The sequence below is a fragment of the Coffea arabica genome, chromosome 7e (assembly GCF_036785885.1).
Source record: "Coffea arabica cultivar ET-39 chromosome 7e, Coffea Arabica ET-39 HiFi, whole genome shotgun sequence".
NCBI classification, from domain to species: Eukaryota; Viridiplantae; Streptophyta; class Magnoliopsida; order Gentianales; family Rubiaceae; genus Coffea; species Coffea arabica.
Window position 1 is genome coordinate 5,930,214 of NC_092323.1, and position 13,552 is coordinate 5,943,765.

At 39.9% G+C, this 13,552-nt stretch overlaps 2 protein-coding genes across 3 annotated transcripts; both read left to right on the forward strand.

The window, feature by feature from the left end:
* The first annotated feature begins 206 nt into the window (after positions 1–206).
* Positions 207–5,378, forward strand: LOC113702148 (beta-1,4-xylosyltransferase IRX14). 2 transcript variants are annotated; one of them, XM_027223177.2, is made up of 4 exons: positions 207–711; positions 892–1,373; positions 1,485–2,042; positions 4,676–5,378. In XM_027223177.2, the coding sequence occupies exons 1-4, from the start codon at positions 613–615 to the stop codon at positions 4,905–4,907; spliced, it is 1,371 nt and encodes a 456-aa protein (XP_027078978.1). In that variant the 5' UTR covers positions 207–612; the 3' UTR covers positions 4,908–5,378. The 2 variants fall into 2 exon arrangements, with proteins under 2 accessions (XP_027078978.1, XP_027078977.1); XM_027223176.2 differs by having other exon boundaries at positions 207–1,373.
* Positions 5,379–9,599: 4,221 nt separating this feature from the next.
* Positions 9,600–12,137, forward strand: LOC113700479 (UPF0481 protein At3g47200-like). Its single transcript, XM_027220956.2, has one exon. It carries the CDS (start codon positions 9,756–9,758, stop codon positions 11,370–11,372), a length of 1,617 nt encoding a protein of 538 aa, XP_027076757.1. The 5' UTR covers positions 9,600–9,755; the 3' UTR covers positions 11,373–12,137.
* The last annotated feature ends 1,415 nt before the right edge of the window (positions 12,138–13,552 follow it).

Consider the following 13,552-nt stretch of genomic DNA (forward strand, 5'->3'; position numbering starts at 1 on the left):
ACATGGAAAATGGTGGTAAATCGTTGTCCTTTTAGAGTAATTTGAGTTACTCAAGACTCGAACAGTTATTCAAGATCATCAAGAAGAAGGGGTAAAATTGCATAACACTTAGAAAGAAAGGGGCAAGTTGAAGATTAAACAAACCACCGGAAGGGTGGGGAAGGAAAATTAACCCGCAGAAGCCAATCATAATCCCCGAATTACCCCCATCAATTACAATAGTGAAAGACCCCTAGATTTGCTCCAGCTTTTGCTTCCATGTCCGAAGAATTTACAGCTAATCTCTTCCGTCTCCGTCCCTCCCTTCTTCCCTTTTCCGCTCATCCCATTTCCGTTTCAAGCCCGAAATTGTTAACCAGGAAAAAGGAAACAATACTACCAAACTAAGCAACCCATTCAATTCTTTTGAATTCATTCTTTAACTCGAAGATATCTCCCACCCAACTCCCACCCCATCCTTTTCCTTCAACCGCACTCACCAGTCTGTCCCCCTATCAAACCCCCAACTTATCACCACCTACTCAAACTTGAGCTCAAACTAACAAACCCATTTCTTCTCTCTCTCTCTCTGTAGAAGGAAAAGGGGGGGAGGAACTTAACGGCAAACAAGAAATGAAGTTAACGGCGTTGCAGCAGCAGAGTCGCCGGAGCAATAGCTTCAGAGGATCCTCGCCTTTAGATTCGTCAATGGATGGGGCAATCAAATCTCCAGTTACGATTTTCTGGCTGGTTCTTCATGGTCTTTGCTGTTTAATTAGTCTTGTTTTGGGCTTCAGATTTTCTCGTTTAGTTTTCTTCCTTCTCTTTTCCAATACTTCCAATACCATGACTAGTAATAATTTGTACTCCACGTCCTCGTTCGGTAACCCGTCTGAACCCCTAGCTTTCCAGTCTACTTTAGGAGCTGTTACTTCTACTTCCACTTCACTTCCGGCTATGAATTTGACGACGGCGGCGGCTTCAGGGACGAGTAGTAGTCGGGTGGTGGTTGGGCGACACGGGATATTGATTAGGCCGTGGCCGCATCCGAATCCGGCTGAGGTGATGATGGCGCACCGGTTAATTGAGAGGGTGCAAAGGGAGCAGAGGATGCAATACGGGGTTAAGAACCCTAGGGCTGTGATTGCTATCACTCCAACTTACGTTCGGACTTTCCAGACGCTGCATCTTACTGGAGTGATGCATTCCTTGATGAACGTGCCCTATGATCTCGTCTGGATCGTTGTCGAGGCCGGTGCGGTTACCAATGAGACTGCTTCGCTGCTTGCTAAGTCTGGCCTTACAACTATCCATGTTGAATACGGCAAGAAAATGCCGATTCTTTGGGAGGATCGGCACAAATTGGAGGCGAAGATGCGCCTACATGCTTTGAGGTATACAGAGTTTTTGACGTTTGGTTTTGGTTTCGGTTTTTGTTGAATTTTGTGTTAAATGCATACTAGTATTGAATTTGATGCACTCTAAGTGTTTTTCACACTTAACAGATTGGTGAGAGAGAAGAAACTAGATGGAATAGTGATATTTGCTGATGATAGTAATATGCTTAGTATGGAACTTTTTGATGAGATCCAAAATGTGAATCAGTTTGGGGCTGTTTCTGTTGGAATCCTTGCTCATTCGGGTGGTGATGGTGAGGATGAAACGGCAGTGGTACAGAAGGAAGAGGAAAAAAATTCAGGATTGCCAGTTCAGGGTCCAGCTTGCAATTCGTCGAATCATTTGGTGGGTTGGCAGACTTTCAATTCGGCTACGTTTATGGAGAGGAGTGCGAGGTATGTTGGTGATAGGGCAATTGTGCTGCCCAGGAAGATGGAGTGGGCTGGGTTTGTATTGAATTCTAGATTAGTCTGGAGGGATGCAGAAGATAAGCCAGATTGGGTGAGGGATCTGGACGAGGTAGCTGCAGATGAAGAAGATGTTGAGAGTCCGCTGTCCTTTGTTAAGGATGCTTCTGTGGTGGAGCCTCTTGGGAGTTGTGGGCGTAAAGTCATGATCTGGTGGCTTCGAGTTGAAGCACGGGCAGACAGCAAATTCCCTGCCGGGTTAGTCTACAATCGTCATTTTTATTAAAACACTTTCACAGACTATTCTCTTACATTATTCATGTGGTGTCCATATCTCATAGCTTTGTGCCTATATTTGTTTGATCGTCACTATGAATTCATTGTTGATTGAGATTTGTTTACTCATTTCATAAAGGTTGAATCAGCTTAAGGAATCTCCTGTGGTTATTGTACGATTATTAGTGCTGAGAACTGATGAGATAGGATACTCTGACATCATATCCACAGTTTATCTAGTAGCTCTCACATGAACTGTGAAAACAGTGGTTGGTTCCTCAAGGACAAGGAGTTTTTATTCCAAATAGCGATGAAATGACTCCAAGTAATTTATGCCTTTTTCTGTTTAGTTGTCTCTTTTCTAAACAAAAGCAGAAGAGACAGATAAAGATAGTACCTGAACCAGCAGTTCTTTATACTTATCCTGATGAGAGTCGATGAAAAAATATTAAATGAAACAGCTCTTGTTTTTCTTTTCGTGTATTTGTTATCCATCCCTGTCTAGGAGCATCATGTATCGAATTGATAATATTTATTGCTGGTTTCCAATATATTCAAGTGGACCTTTCCTTTCTGAAAATTTATCTAGTAGCTCTCTCAAGAACTTGCAAACTTTTCTTTTACTACTCCCTGATGTCAGCCTCATACGCAGGCGCTCGCTCTCTCTCTCTCTTTCTCTCACATGTGCGCACCTGTGCTTATACTTATGTTGAACCTGTCATCTCCTTCTTCCTCCTTTCTCCAGCTGTTTGGGGCAATTCTAGTTGCTATTGATTGCTTCATTGGCCCATCTTAGTTTCCTCATTTCTCTTTCTGGATAGCATACCCCTCTCTTTCTGAATATTACAATACTGTTATTTTGAACTATGTTCTATTAAGACCCACTAAGCTCATGCTAACCTCACCATTCCATCACCTTCATGGCTATTGGATTCATCATCCTCTTTATTTATTTATTTTAATTTCTTTTAGGATTCATCATCTTCATGTCCATTATGTACTAATTATACTTCAAATAAATGATCGGTGCTGTCTGATTAGTTTCCTCAGCTGAACTTACCATAACGCTCATTGATCAGGTCTACAAATAAAAACTGATAACTGGCTGCAGTTTTAGTTGTCAAGCCACTCTTATCTCAAATGAATAGAAAAACGTACAGCAAAGCTGTCTTAAGTACAGCTCTCCTGAGAGCACCAGTCTCCTTCCTAGTTTGGTTTTTTTTTTTTTACGGCCTAAAGGATTGATTTGCTTGTATCGAGCTGAAGGAGAAGAATGACTGCAAGCATCCACCAAACTTTTACACATATAAAGCAGAACTTTGCAAGAATATTTTAGTAAAAAAATTCGTATTTAAGATCATATAAAGGTTCTTATATTTTTCCTCTTCCTGATTTGTAGGTGGTAGAACTCAGCTCACGTATTTGTAGTACATTTGGTACTTGTCTTTAAATTAGAAAAGGGATTTCAAAAAAGGTAAATTTTTTAATATAGAGGATAGGCCAAATGCAAGAGGTTCACCAACCTGTGGAGTCGAAGGAGGGTTGTGCATGTAAAATCTATACCCTTGAATACAAGAGTCCATTCTCAGGTCATTGCATGGACATCCTTACCATCATTTCTAGTCTTACTTCATAAGATTAGAACTTACAAATCATAGGGAGAAACAAAATGAGTAAATCAAATAGAAAGAGGTTGAAGGTTTAGTTGGCATACATGTGGAAAACTGCATCTATTCCAATGTATTGTACACGTTTCTGAGATTAAAGGAAAAATTTGCTATAACTTCTTAGGAGGCAGAAAAGTCGTCATATCTCAAACGGAACATTTCTGGCTGAATATTGGCATTTTGGTTATCCTTCTGATAACTTATCTTGGATTAAAAGATTTCATTCTTTTTGAATGTCGTTGTATATTAGTTTATTGTTTTCTGTTCCTTGGGACACTTGTTTAGCTTTTTATTTTTATTTTCCATTCTCTTTTATCTTAACATTATTTTTAGCAGTTATACATCCTATAGGAGCACACTTTTTAAGTTATGGTGTACATATGCTTAATTTGTGGTCCTCTGGGGACTGTCTACTTAAGGAAGCAGGGGAATGTAAAGAGAAGGATTGGAATCCTGGACCTAGCTAATGACTTCTATAGTTCTTTTGCTGTTTGGGAGGGAGAAGTAGAGAGAGATGAACACACACCTTGGTTATCTCACTATTACAACAGAAATTTCTTGCTTTCTTTTTGAGGTCAATCCTTCCACTCTCGCCTTTGGTGGAAGTCTTTCTAACACGTTGGCAGGAGGGTTGGCCTTGCTCGTGATATGAGGCCTTTGTAGAATCTTTTGTTTCTCAACCCTTCTAATAATGGATCATAAGGGCTTATTCATCTCTCACTCTCTCTCTCGCATGCGCGCGCACACACCATCTTAGTATTAAAAATTTTCCTAGCTGCTGCTCCAGACTGTTTGATAATGAACATGGGACCTAATCTGTTTTTGATTGCATTGAACATGTCTACTAGTTTATGGAATGGCCACTGAATCACTCTCTCCAGGACACATCCATGAAGTCTGTTCATATCTTTCCAACATATTCTGACTAGTCCTCATTTTTGGATTCAGATGGGTGATTAACCCTCCCCTGGACGTTACGGTCCCAGCAAAACGCACACCGTGGCCAGATGCTCCTCCTGAACTCCCACTCCCAGCGGGTGAAATGGCGGTTGTTCTCCAAGAGAATGCAGAGAAGCATGCAACAAAAACCCGCTCAACCCGAAAACGAAGAAGCAAACGGAAGCACGCAACTAGAACCATAGACGAGCGTGTTTCTACAAGGCATGCTGGAGAGAACTAGGATGTCTTAATACCGGCCTTAAAAATCTAATATACATACCATTGTGTGAATTCTGCAGAGCAAAGAGGGCTCAAAGATCAAAAGGTTGGATACAGAGACGATGTCTCATGGAGTAAATACAAGATGGCATCTGTCGCACTGCACTGTTTATACAAACATTTTCTTTTTCTAATTTTGAGATTCTTTTCAATTTGCGATTTCTTCCAATTTCTTTTTTTTTTCCCTGGTGATTAATACCGTGAATCTAGTGACGGTGATATGCCACCCTGTTCTGTTGCATGGTTGGCAGAAAGCTTGTACTCACCGTTATACTAGTTCTTAAGGAATTCTTCGAATAGAAGTTCTCATAGATTTTGTATTAGTAGCCCCTTGGCAAAACCAGTTACGGTTTTTGCTTGTAATGCTTTGAGACCAATAGCATGATCTGTGAATGAAATCAGAGCCACCTCACCTTGTCAGCCATCAAAGAAATTATTTAAGTCTCCATCTTCATCTAATTTGTCCCCAGATATGCTAGAGTGACATGTCCCCCGAAAAAAAACGGAAAAAATCTTAGAGTTAGCAGTCCCATGGAGGTATGCACTTTGGCCTTCTTGATTCAGATCGTAGTCATCTGCCACTGGTTGATGATGAACTATTCTCCAGATTCAAAATTTTTCCGTTCCACTGCTGAAGTAGCCATGTGAAAATAAAACAAACCTGAGTGTCTAACTGCAACAATTGATCAATTTGCTCAAGATCCCGTTTTTGCTCTTAGCATTTGGCCGTTGTTTCCAGTGATAACATAATTGAATTATTCTTACCACAACAAATTTTATTGCACTACTAGCATCAGTACGGGTATGTATGCATGTCGCATGCAAATTAAATTTGAATCTCTTTGATTGATTATGGAGGTAAACCTAATGCATTTTTACAATTTAAAAGCCAGTTCAACCCCTCCACCCCTCCTCCCCCGGGGAAAAAAAACGTTTGTGATGGTGTCACAATCCGGGATTCGCTTGCTGTATTTATAAGATAATTGTGTGAAGAATCTGCCAAGAGCATGAACCGAATAAAAGCAATTGAACTAACCTGCAATGTGGCGAACATCGAGACTATCTCCTCGTTGTAACTCCGACACTCGAGTCAGCTTGAGAATAATGGAATAGACCTCAAGTTAGCTTGAAAATAATAGAATAGAGGAGAGTAAATGTATTGTATTTTTTGTACCTCTTTCTAATATGTCTGTCCACTATTTATAAAGCCTCCCCTGAATAATCATGGAGTCGTCCAAAGTTATCCGCGTTTACTCTTAGTAGTTATGTCATCTATGAGTATAAGTCCTACTAGGTTATTAGAAGTAGTGTCTTTTTTGAACTTTGACTTTGATCTTATCCCGAAAACTTGACCGTTTTCAACTACGACAGCTAGCTGCGCTCAGTTCGGGCTTGGGGTGGAGTCCGAACAGAACATCTGACACGTGTCCACAGAGGATTTCTCCCTCTACATTGTGCTTAATTAAATAACCACATAATGCAATATCAGTAAAATTTGTGCTAAAAATGGGCGACAGATTCAAATGAAACCAGGTAAAGTCTCGGCGGCCATTAAAAAAAAAAAAGAAAAAGAAAAAGAAAATCAGTGCTGCCTGCAGGTGACCTGCAACACAGGTAACATGGCACTAACATCTAGAGATCAATCAAGCCACTTCCGAAGAAATCTTTGGCAGTTGGCCCTGTTGCATGTTGTTGTTTATTAATCCAAGTAATGGCCATACGTTAATTAGTCAAAAAAGGCTCCTCACTTTTAACAATACAAGTTGATTCAGTTGATAATGATGAGTCATTTTTTTAACAAAAAATTCCCTATAACACACCCTGATCCGTCAAGATGGTGATCCTGGCCAAACCCATCAAAACATGGTGACATATGATTCGTTAAGATGTACCCACTCGCGTCCCATGCAGTTAAGACTAATCAATAATTCAAGAAAGTTGGTAATGGTTTTCTCACCAAAGGATAAATGAAAAGAAAAAGAGTACATGATCTTGGACGGAAAGCATTTTTAATGGCTTTCTCACCAAAGGATTGATGCAGCATATGTTTATTCTTCTTTTCCTTTCAATTTATGATAATTACCAGAAATAAAGAAAGTCGATTCCAAAGAAAAAAAATTGTATGGATAAAGTTGATTTTGGCCCACTGATACTTGATGGATGCACCGGTAGGTTTTGAATTAGTACGAAATCAGTGGGCATAAGGTGTTCCGAGAGTGAAATGAAGAAGGACAGATGGCCCATTGGACGTATGAGAGAAATTAGCATTAACTGGCCTTGCTTGTGTTGTTAAACAGGAAGCTGCTGGGCGTTCTCGAGTCGACCATAGCTGCAGTGGAACAAGAACCTATAACCTCTGCTGCAATGGAGCATTAGGGACTATGCCTTTGATTTCATTATCGCCAATGGTGAAGATGACTACCCATACGAGGGACTTAACGGGATTTGTGACCCCTCTCGTGTTCGTAACATTTCATTTACCCCCCGCCCCCTGTTGTTCATTTATGCATCTTTGAAATTTAAAACACATTTTTCTTTTGTGCTTAATATATCATTGTTATATGTTGAATTGTTGCAGAAGAATGCCAGAGTTGTAAGCATAGATGGGTATGAAGATGTACCACCTTACAGTGAGAAAGCGCTGCAAAAGGCAATGGCACACCAACCTGTTAGTGTTGCAATTGAAGCTTCTGGCAGAGCATTCCAACTTTACGTGTCAGTTAGCAGCTAAACCCTTCCTTTTGTTGCGGTAGAATTGAGGTATATATGTAGTAAAATGAATGAAGGGTTTATGAATCTTCTTGCTAAACATTTTTTGGTGGAGCAAATATTTGATCTATCAAATAATTATCAAATGGGATAGTAACTGAATTTATGTCGTCAATCAGTGTAAAAGTATTTGTTGCCAAAAGTTGGATAAGCATTCAGGTGTACTGATCTCTCACTGCATCTAACTCTAACTTGGTAAAATTTTCACAGGGCATATTTACTGGTGCATGCATTAAACCATTGGTCGGGTACGGGTCAGAAAATGGTAAGGATCATTGCGTGGTGAGGAACTCATGTGGGGAGAAGACGGATACTTTAGGCTGGAGCGCAATGTGATTGGGAGCTACACGACACGAGCAAGTGTGGAATTACAATGCAGTTTCCATACCCGACTAAAGATGGTGGAAATGCAAGTAAGTCGAGAAGAGAATATGGAAATGCCGAAGGGGGGAAGAAGCAGCATTTAATCATCTTCTTTTTACTGCTCTCACCCAACTGAAGAAACAAAAAAGCACAAGCTGCAAGTCTGCAAATATCATCGTCTGTCCAGCGTCTTGAAAATGCCTTGTTGGATTACCAACATTAATTTCTATCACCCTTTTCTATCTTGGTTTATATCGAGCTAGATAGTGAGGAAAGGTTTGTGAGGGATATTGATTTGGACAATGAGCGTGTGAACTGAACTGGGAAGCAACCTGACGTTAGCGTGTTAGCTTCACATTGCTTTGAGCGGACGCTTAAAGCTATCTCCCTTCTTGCTTGTGTTACTCCCCATTAGTTACTCAAACACAGCGATGGCGATCAACAATTCAACTTCATTTCAAATCATGAAACAATTTTTGACAATCTTAATACTAGAGCTTTTTTGGTTCTCTCTTTATTCTATTCTTTCAGCGGAGGTATGAGCTTTAAACTCCTTACTTCTGAGAAGCAACTGGAAAATGTTTTAAATCACGGTGGCGCAGTAACTAAGAAGAATGCATCCAATTTGCTTGTGGGGCTTTCATGCTTTAGTTGTAGGGATGAAGCGTGCACGACTAGCTTCTTCAGCTTCAACAATTAGACTGAATTAGTAGGTAGGGTGGACCGTGCATATATTTTCCATGTCCAGCTGGTGTCATATTTTGCTCTCTCCAGCAGACATGAATTAACAACAAATATTTTGCACTTTCAAACCACCTCAATTCATTCCCCATGTTTAATTTTCACTAAAAAATAAAATAGGTAGGGCTAAAATACACAGAATAATAGTCCAGAATACGATGGATGATTCACATGTTGTGTCGTCTCTGATTATTCACTTATTATTTTCTTCAATGCTGTGACTTATCTACGGCCTTGGTGTTAAATGCATCTTCTTCTCCTTCCTATATTTTGTCTAATTCTTGACAATGGCGGTAAAGACATTTGCACTAAGATTTTAGCAATACAATACACTAAAAAAGACATTAGTGTTTTTTTTTAAATTAAAATATAAGTGGGAGGACTTAAATCCAAAATTTCTTACTTATACTCCTTCTTCTTGAACCATCCGACTCATCTCTCGAGAGTAAAAGCATTAGATTAAGTAAAAATTGATACAGTATTAGAATATATATGTATATACCACAGAAAGTCATATTATATCCAGATTATATGCCATGCGTTGAAGGTTGAACACCAACCTAATTCCTTATTAGGTTAAATATTATTGCCTTGCTTCTTTTTACCCATATGCTGTAATACACAGTACTACAAAACAAGTTGTCCTGTACATTTCATCATGATAGAATAGAACACCGAAAAGCAAAAGGAAGGGGAGTTTTATTACAAATGACTCGCGTGAAAGTTGGAGTTGGATTGGCTCAACTTCAACGTCAAAGAATTATTAGAAGTCACCAACTTTTTCATTATTGTTCCATGGCCAGCATGCTGATTTAGAGATTCCTCCAAGAAAGCGTACCGACTTTTTTGATAAAGCTTTTAATGGTTAACGGAGAACAATCTACTTGACGAAAACCTGGAGAAATATCACATACCTTTTCCTTTTCTCTCTCCGACAATGGTGGCTGTGTTCAACAAAGAGCTCTTGAGTTGGTACCTCATCACCCTCAAACTCAACGAAACTGTTGAAGCTGGACTTCAAAAGGTTCAAAACCCTACAACTGCAACTCGGTCAATTGAACTCTCACAAGAAGTACGAGCCCAGCGGCCGCTGCAGGTGCAGAAAGAACAGCATCAACCCTTGGATTCATTGCAGGTTGCCGTCAAAGATGTAACTAGTAATGTTGAAGAGGGTCCCAAATCACCAGAACCAGAGTGGGTGATCAGCATCAGAGAAAAACTTGATCATGCTAACCAAGATGATGACGCAGTTACATGGTCAAAGCTCTGCATCTACAGAGTGCCTCAATACCTGCGAGAAGGCGATGATAAAGCTTATCTGCCCCAGATTGTCTCCTTGGGACCTTATCATCATAACAAAAAGAGACTTCGCAATATGGATCCTCACAAATGGCGTGCTGTTTACCATATTCTGAAACGGACTAATCAAGATATAAAGCTGTATCTTGATGCTATCAAAGAACTTGAAGAAAGAGCTCGTGCTTGTTATGAAGGACCAATTTGCCTCAGCAGCAATGAGTTCGTGGAGATGATGGTTCTTGATTGTTGTTTTATTCTGGAGCTCTTTCGTGGCGCTGCTGAAGGATTCAATCACCTTGGTTACTCTAGAAATGATCCGATATTTGCAATGCGAGGCTCAATGCATTCCATTCAACGGGATATGATAATGCTGGAGAACCAGATTCCTCTATTCGTACTTGATCGGCTATTTGGTCTTCAGATGGGTCAGCCGGACCTGAAAGGAATAGTGGCTAAGCTAGCTTTGAGATTCTTCGATCCATTGACCCCGACGGACGAACCATTGACAAATAGTGACAGGACCAAATTGGAATCATCGTTGGGACACACTTCCGCTTTTGATCCACTGGCGGAACTAGGAGGTCTTCACTCCCTTGATGTCTTCCGAAGGAGTCTTCTTCGAATAGGGCCTCAACCAACACCCAGGATTTGGGTAAAAAGGTGGTCGCATTCCAACCGTGTAGCAGACAAGCGAAGACAGCAGCTACTCCACTGTGTCACGGAGCTAAGAGAGGCTGGGATTAATTTCAAGAAAAGGAAGACTGACAGATTCTGGGATGTGAAATTCAAGAATGGAGTTCTCAAGATTCCTCGGCTCCTAATCCACGATGGCACAAAATCCCTCTTTCTCAACCTTATCGCTTTTGAGCAATGTCATCTTGACAGCACCAATTACATAACCTCATATGTGGTCTTCATGGATAACTTGATCAATTCCCCAGAAGATGTAAGCGTCCTACATTATGATGGGATAATCGAGCACTGGCTTGGCAGTGATGCTGAAGTTGCTGATCTTTTCAATCGTCTTTGCCAAGAGGTGGTTTTTGACATAAACGACAGTTATCTTTCTCCATTGTCTCAGCAAGTAAACCGCTATTGTGAGCACAGGTGGAACACCTGGCGAGCAACTTTAAGTCACAAGTATTTCAATAATCCGTGGGCAATTATCTCCTTCGTTGCTGCAGTGGTCTTGTTACTGCTAACTCTTGCGCAGACGTTCTATGGGATTTATGGCTACTATGAACCGCATTCTTAAGCCTGTTATACAATGGTCTGTTTATATTCATAATCAACAAGAGAGAATTGCTTGAACGCATTACATATCTATCAAGAAACAGTGAATTGTTTGATTTTAAGGTAGGAAATGAGTGAGCGAGCTTTCTCTGCAACCTAATGGAATTTACGAGTCATTCTACTATCTATGAAAGGAGCTTCGTTATTACATTCAAGTTCAATAATCACTCGCATCCTTGATTTCGCCTAATTCAGGCCCACATTTATCAGACATAAATTGCAAGCAGAAAGGATCAAGCACCACAGAATACTTGTCTTCGTCGTCTGTAGTTTAATGTCAAGAAAGCATCAGGCACCACAGAATACTTGCCTTCGTCCTCCTCAGTTTTATGTGAATGCTAGGAGAATCTATTACATAGGCAGGCATTGAATCTGAAGCAGGGAAGGAGGATTTTGGGTAGCATCATGAAACCCTATTCACTCTGGCACCGTTGCTTGTTCATGGACAAGCACACGATGGTGGAAAACGACACCTGAACCATACAGTCTTCCAAGACTTCAACCGTCAATTAGGTTGAAAGCTACTCTTGTATGTTAGTATATCCTGAAGATAACTAATGAAGTGCAGTAGGCAAGAGTAACAAGTTCAAAGTGAAGATTAATCCTGTTCTTTTGAAAATTAAGCAACTTACATTCTAGCTATGCCATAAGCTTGTAGCGTCACTAGGAACAACCAAAGGAGAATAATCTAATTGGATTGCCAACAGCAAGGCCAGCTCTTCTCAAACTCATACAAGAAAACATTTTACTAACATTCCAAACGGCAAATCTGTGTAATCAAAAGCAAAGTTAGCTCATTTACAATCTGCTTCACGCTCCAAGCAGATTAGCAACAAAAAGTATTGTACGGTTGTGCAAATGAACAGAATTTGCAATTACATTTCAATATGTCACCAAAAGAAGCATCACCGTCAGACGTATAAGCAAGTAGTCAAACCAATATTTCACTTGTCGAGTAGGTGCTGGTAAGCGCGCCAAACCTCAAATATCCGCCGCGAAAACAACCAGGGACGACTGGCCTTCTCGCAAGAGACGGCGGCAGCTGCTGTTCCGGCGTCCATGGGAATTGGGAGGTCTTTTACTGTTGGATGCTTGCTTCAGGACTTCAAAGTTCAAAGTGCACTTCGGCTTATTTCGGTGGGGCGCGTTGGAGCGGAAAGTCTTGACTGGGACGCGGGTGGGTCAAATTCTGTACACTGTTTTTGTTGTCTGGGCCTCAAGTTTGGGTTTCTTGTGAACATACGTTACTTAGATCCCTTTAACTTCTTGCACGAAAATGCTGGATGGGCTATAACTGGGCCTTTCTAAATTTTACTTCATATGCGTGGATATAGATTAGGGGGCAAGGCATATCCATTCGAAGTTAGTTTTGAACCAAAAGGTTTGTCACTTTTGTAATTTTACGTAATTCTCAGGACATAATAACCTACTGATTGTACAATTTAGATTCTGTTTACCGTCATTACTCCTTACCGTTCTCCACAAAATGAATTTGAGGTGCATTGACCTCTCTGCCCTTTCTTATGTATGAATTTTAAAACATGTCATGAATCAGTAATTTCCCAAACAAATATATAGAACAATTAGTTGGTTTTGTCCAACTCTTTGCGCAGGGATGCTCATGGTCTTTTTCGTAATTTGAATTTCTTTATTAATCGTAATTTGAATTTCTTTATTAATCGTAATTTGAATTTCTTTATTAATGAGTCATGTAATCAGGGTTTATGACGAGAAAGTTAATATTGATTTTAAAATAATTTTTTGGTTAGATGATTATTTATTAAGCTGGTAGTTTTATTTGTTTCTTTTTTCTTTTTTTTTTTTGGTTTGGTAGTATAGTCAAGAAAGCAGATTGGATACTATTGCTCATTATTAACATATTACTCACAGTTTGAAATATGTCTGTTGATTGAAAACCAGGATTAAGAAAGTAGATTGGCACCATAGGCACAGGTGGATAGATTGTTAAGGACAGCTTGGTCATTGAATGTCTTGGCAGCCATTATTTATTTTTGTTTGTTTTTTCTTGATAGGAATTTATCCATATCCCCGTGTAGTAATATATACATTTTCAGTATACGTGAGATTAATCTTGCTATGTATATATAATGTATATTATGTTTAGCCGTTGGTTGAGTGACC

Coding starts and splice junctions, on each gene's coding strand:
- LOC113700479 (XM_027220956.2), top strand. CDS start 9,756: ATGGTGGCTGTGTTCAACAAAGAGCTCTTGAGTTGGTACCTCATCACC.
- LOC113702148 (XM_027223176.2), top strand. CDS start 613: ATGAAGTTAACGGCGTTGCAGCAGCAGAGTCGCCGGAGCAATAGCTTC. Junction 1,374..1,484: donor ATGCGCCTACATGCTTTGAG/GTATACAGAGTT, acceptor CACACTTAACAG/ATTGGTGAGAGAGAAGAAAC. Junction 2,043..4,675: donor GACAGCAAATTCCCTGCCGG/GTTAGTCTACAA, acceptor TTTTGGATTCAG/ATGGGTGATTAACCCTCCCC.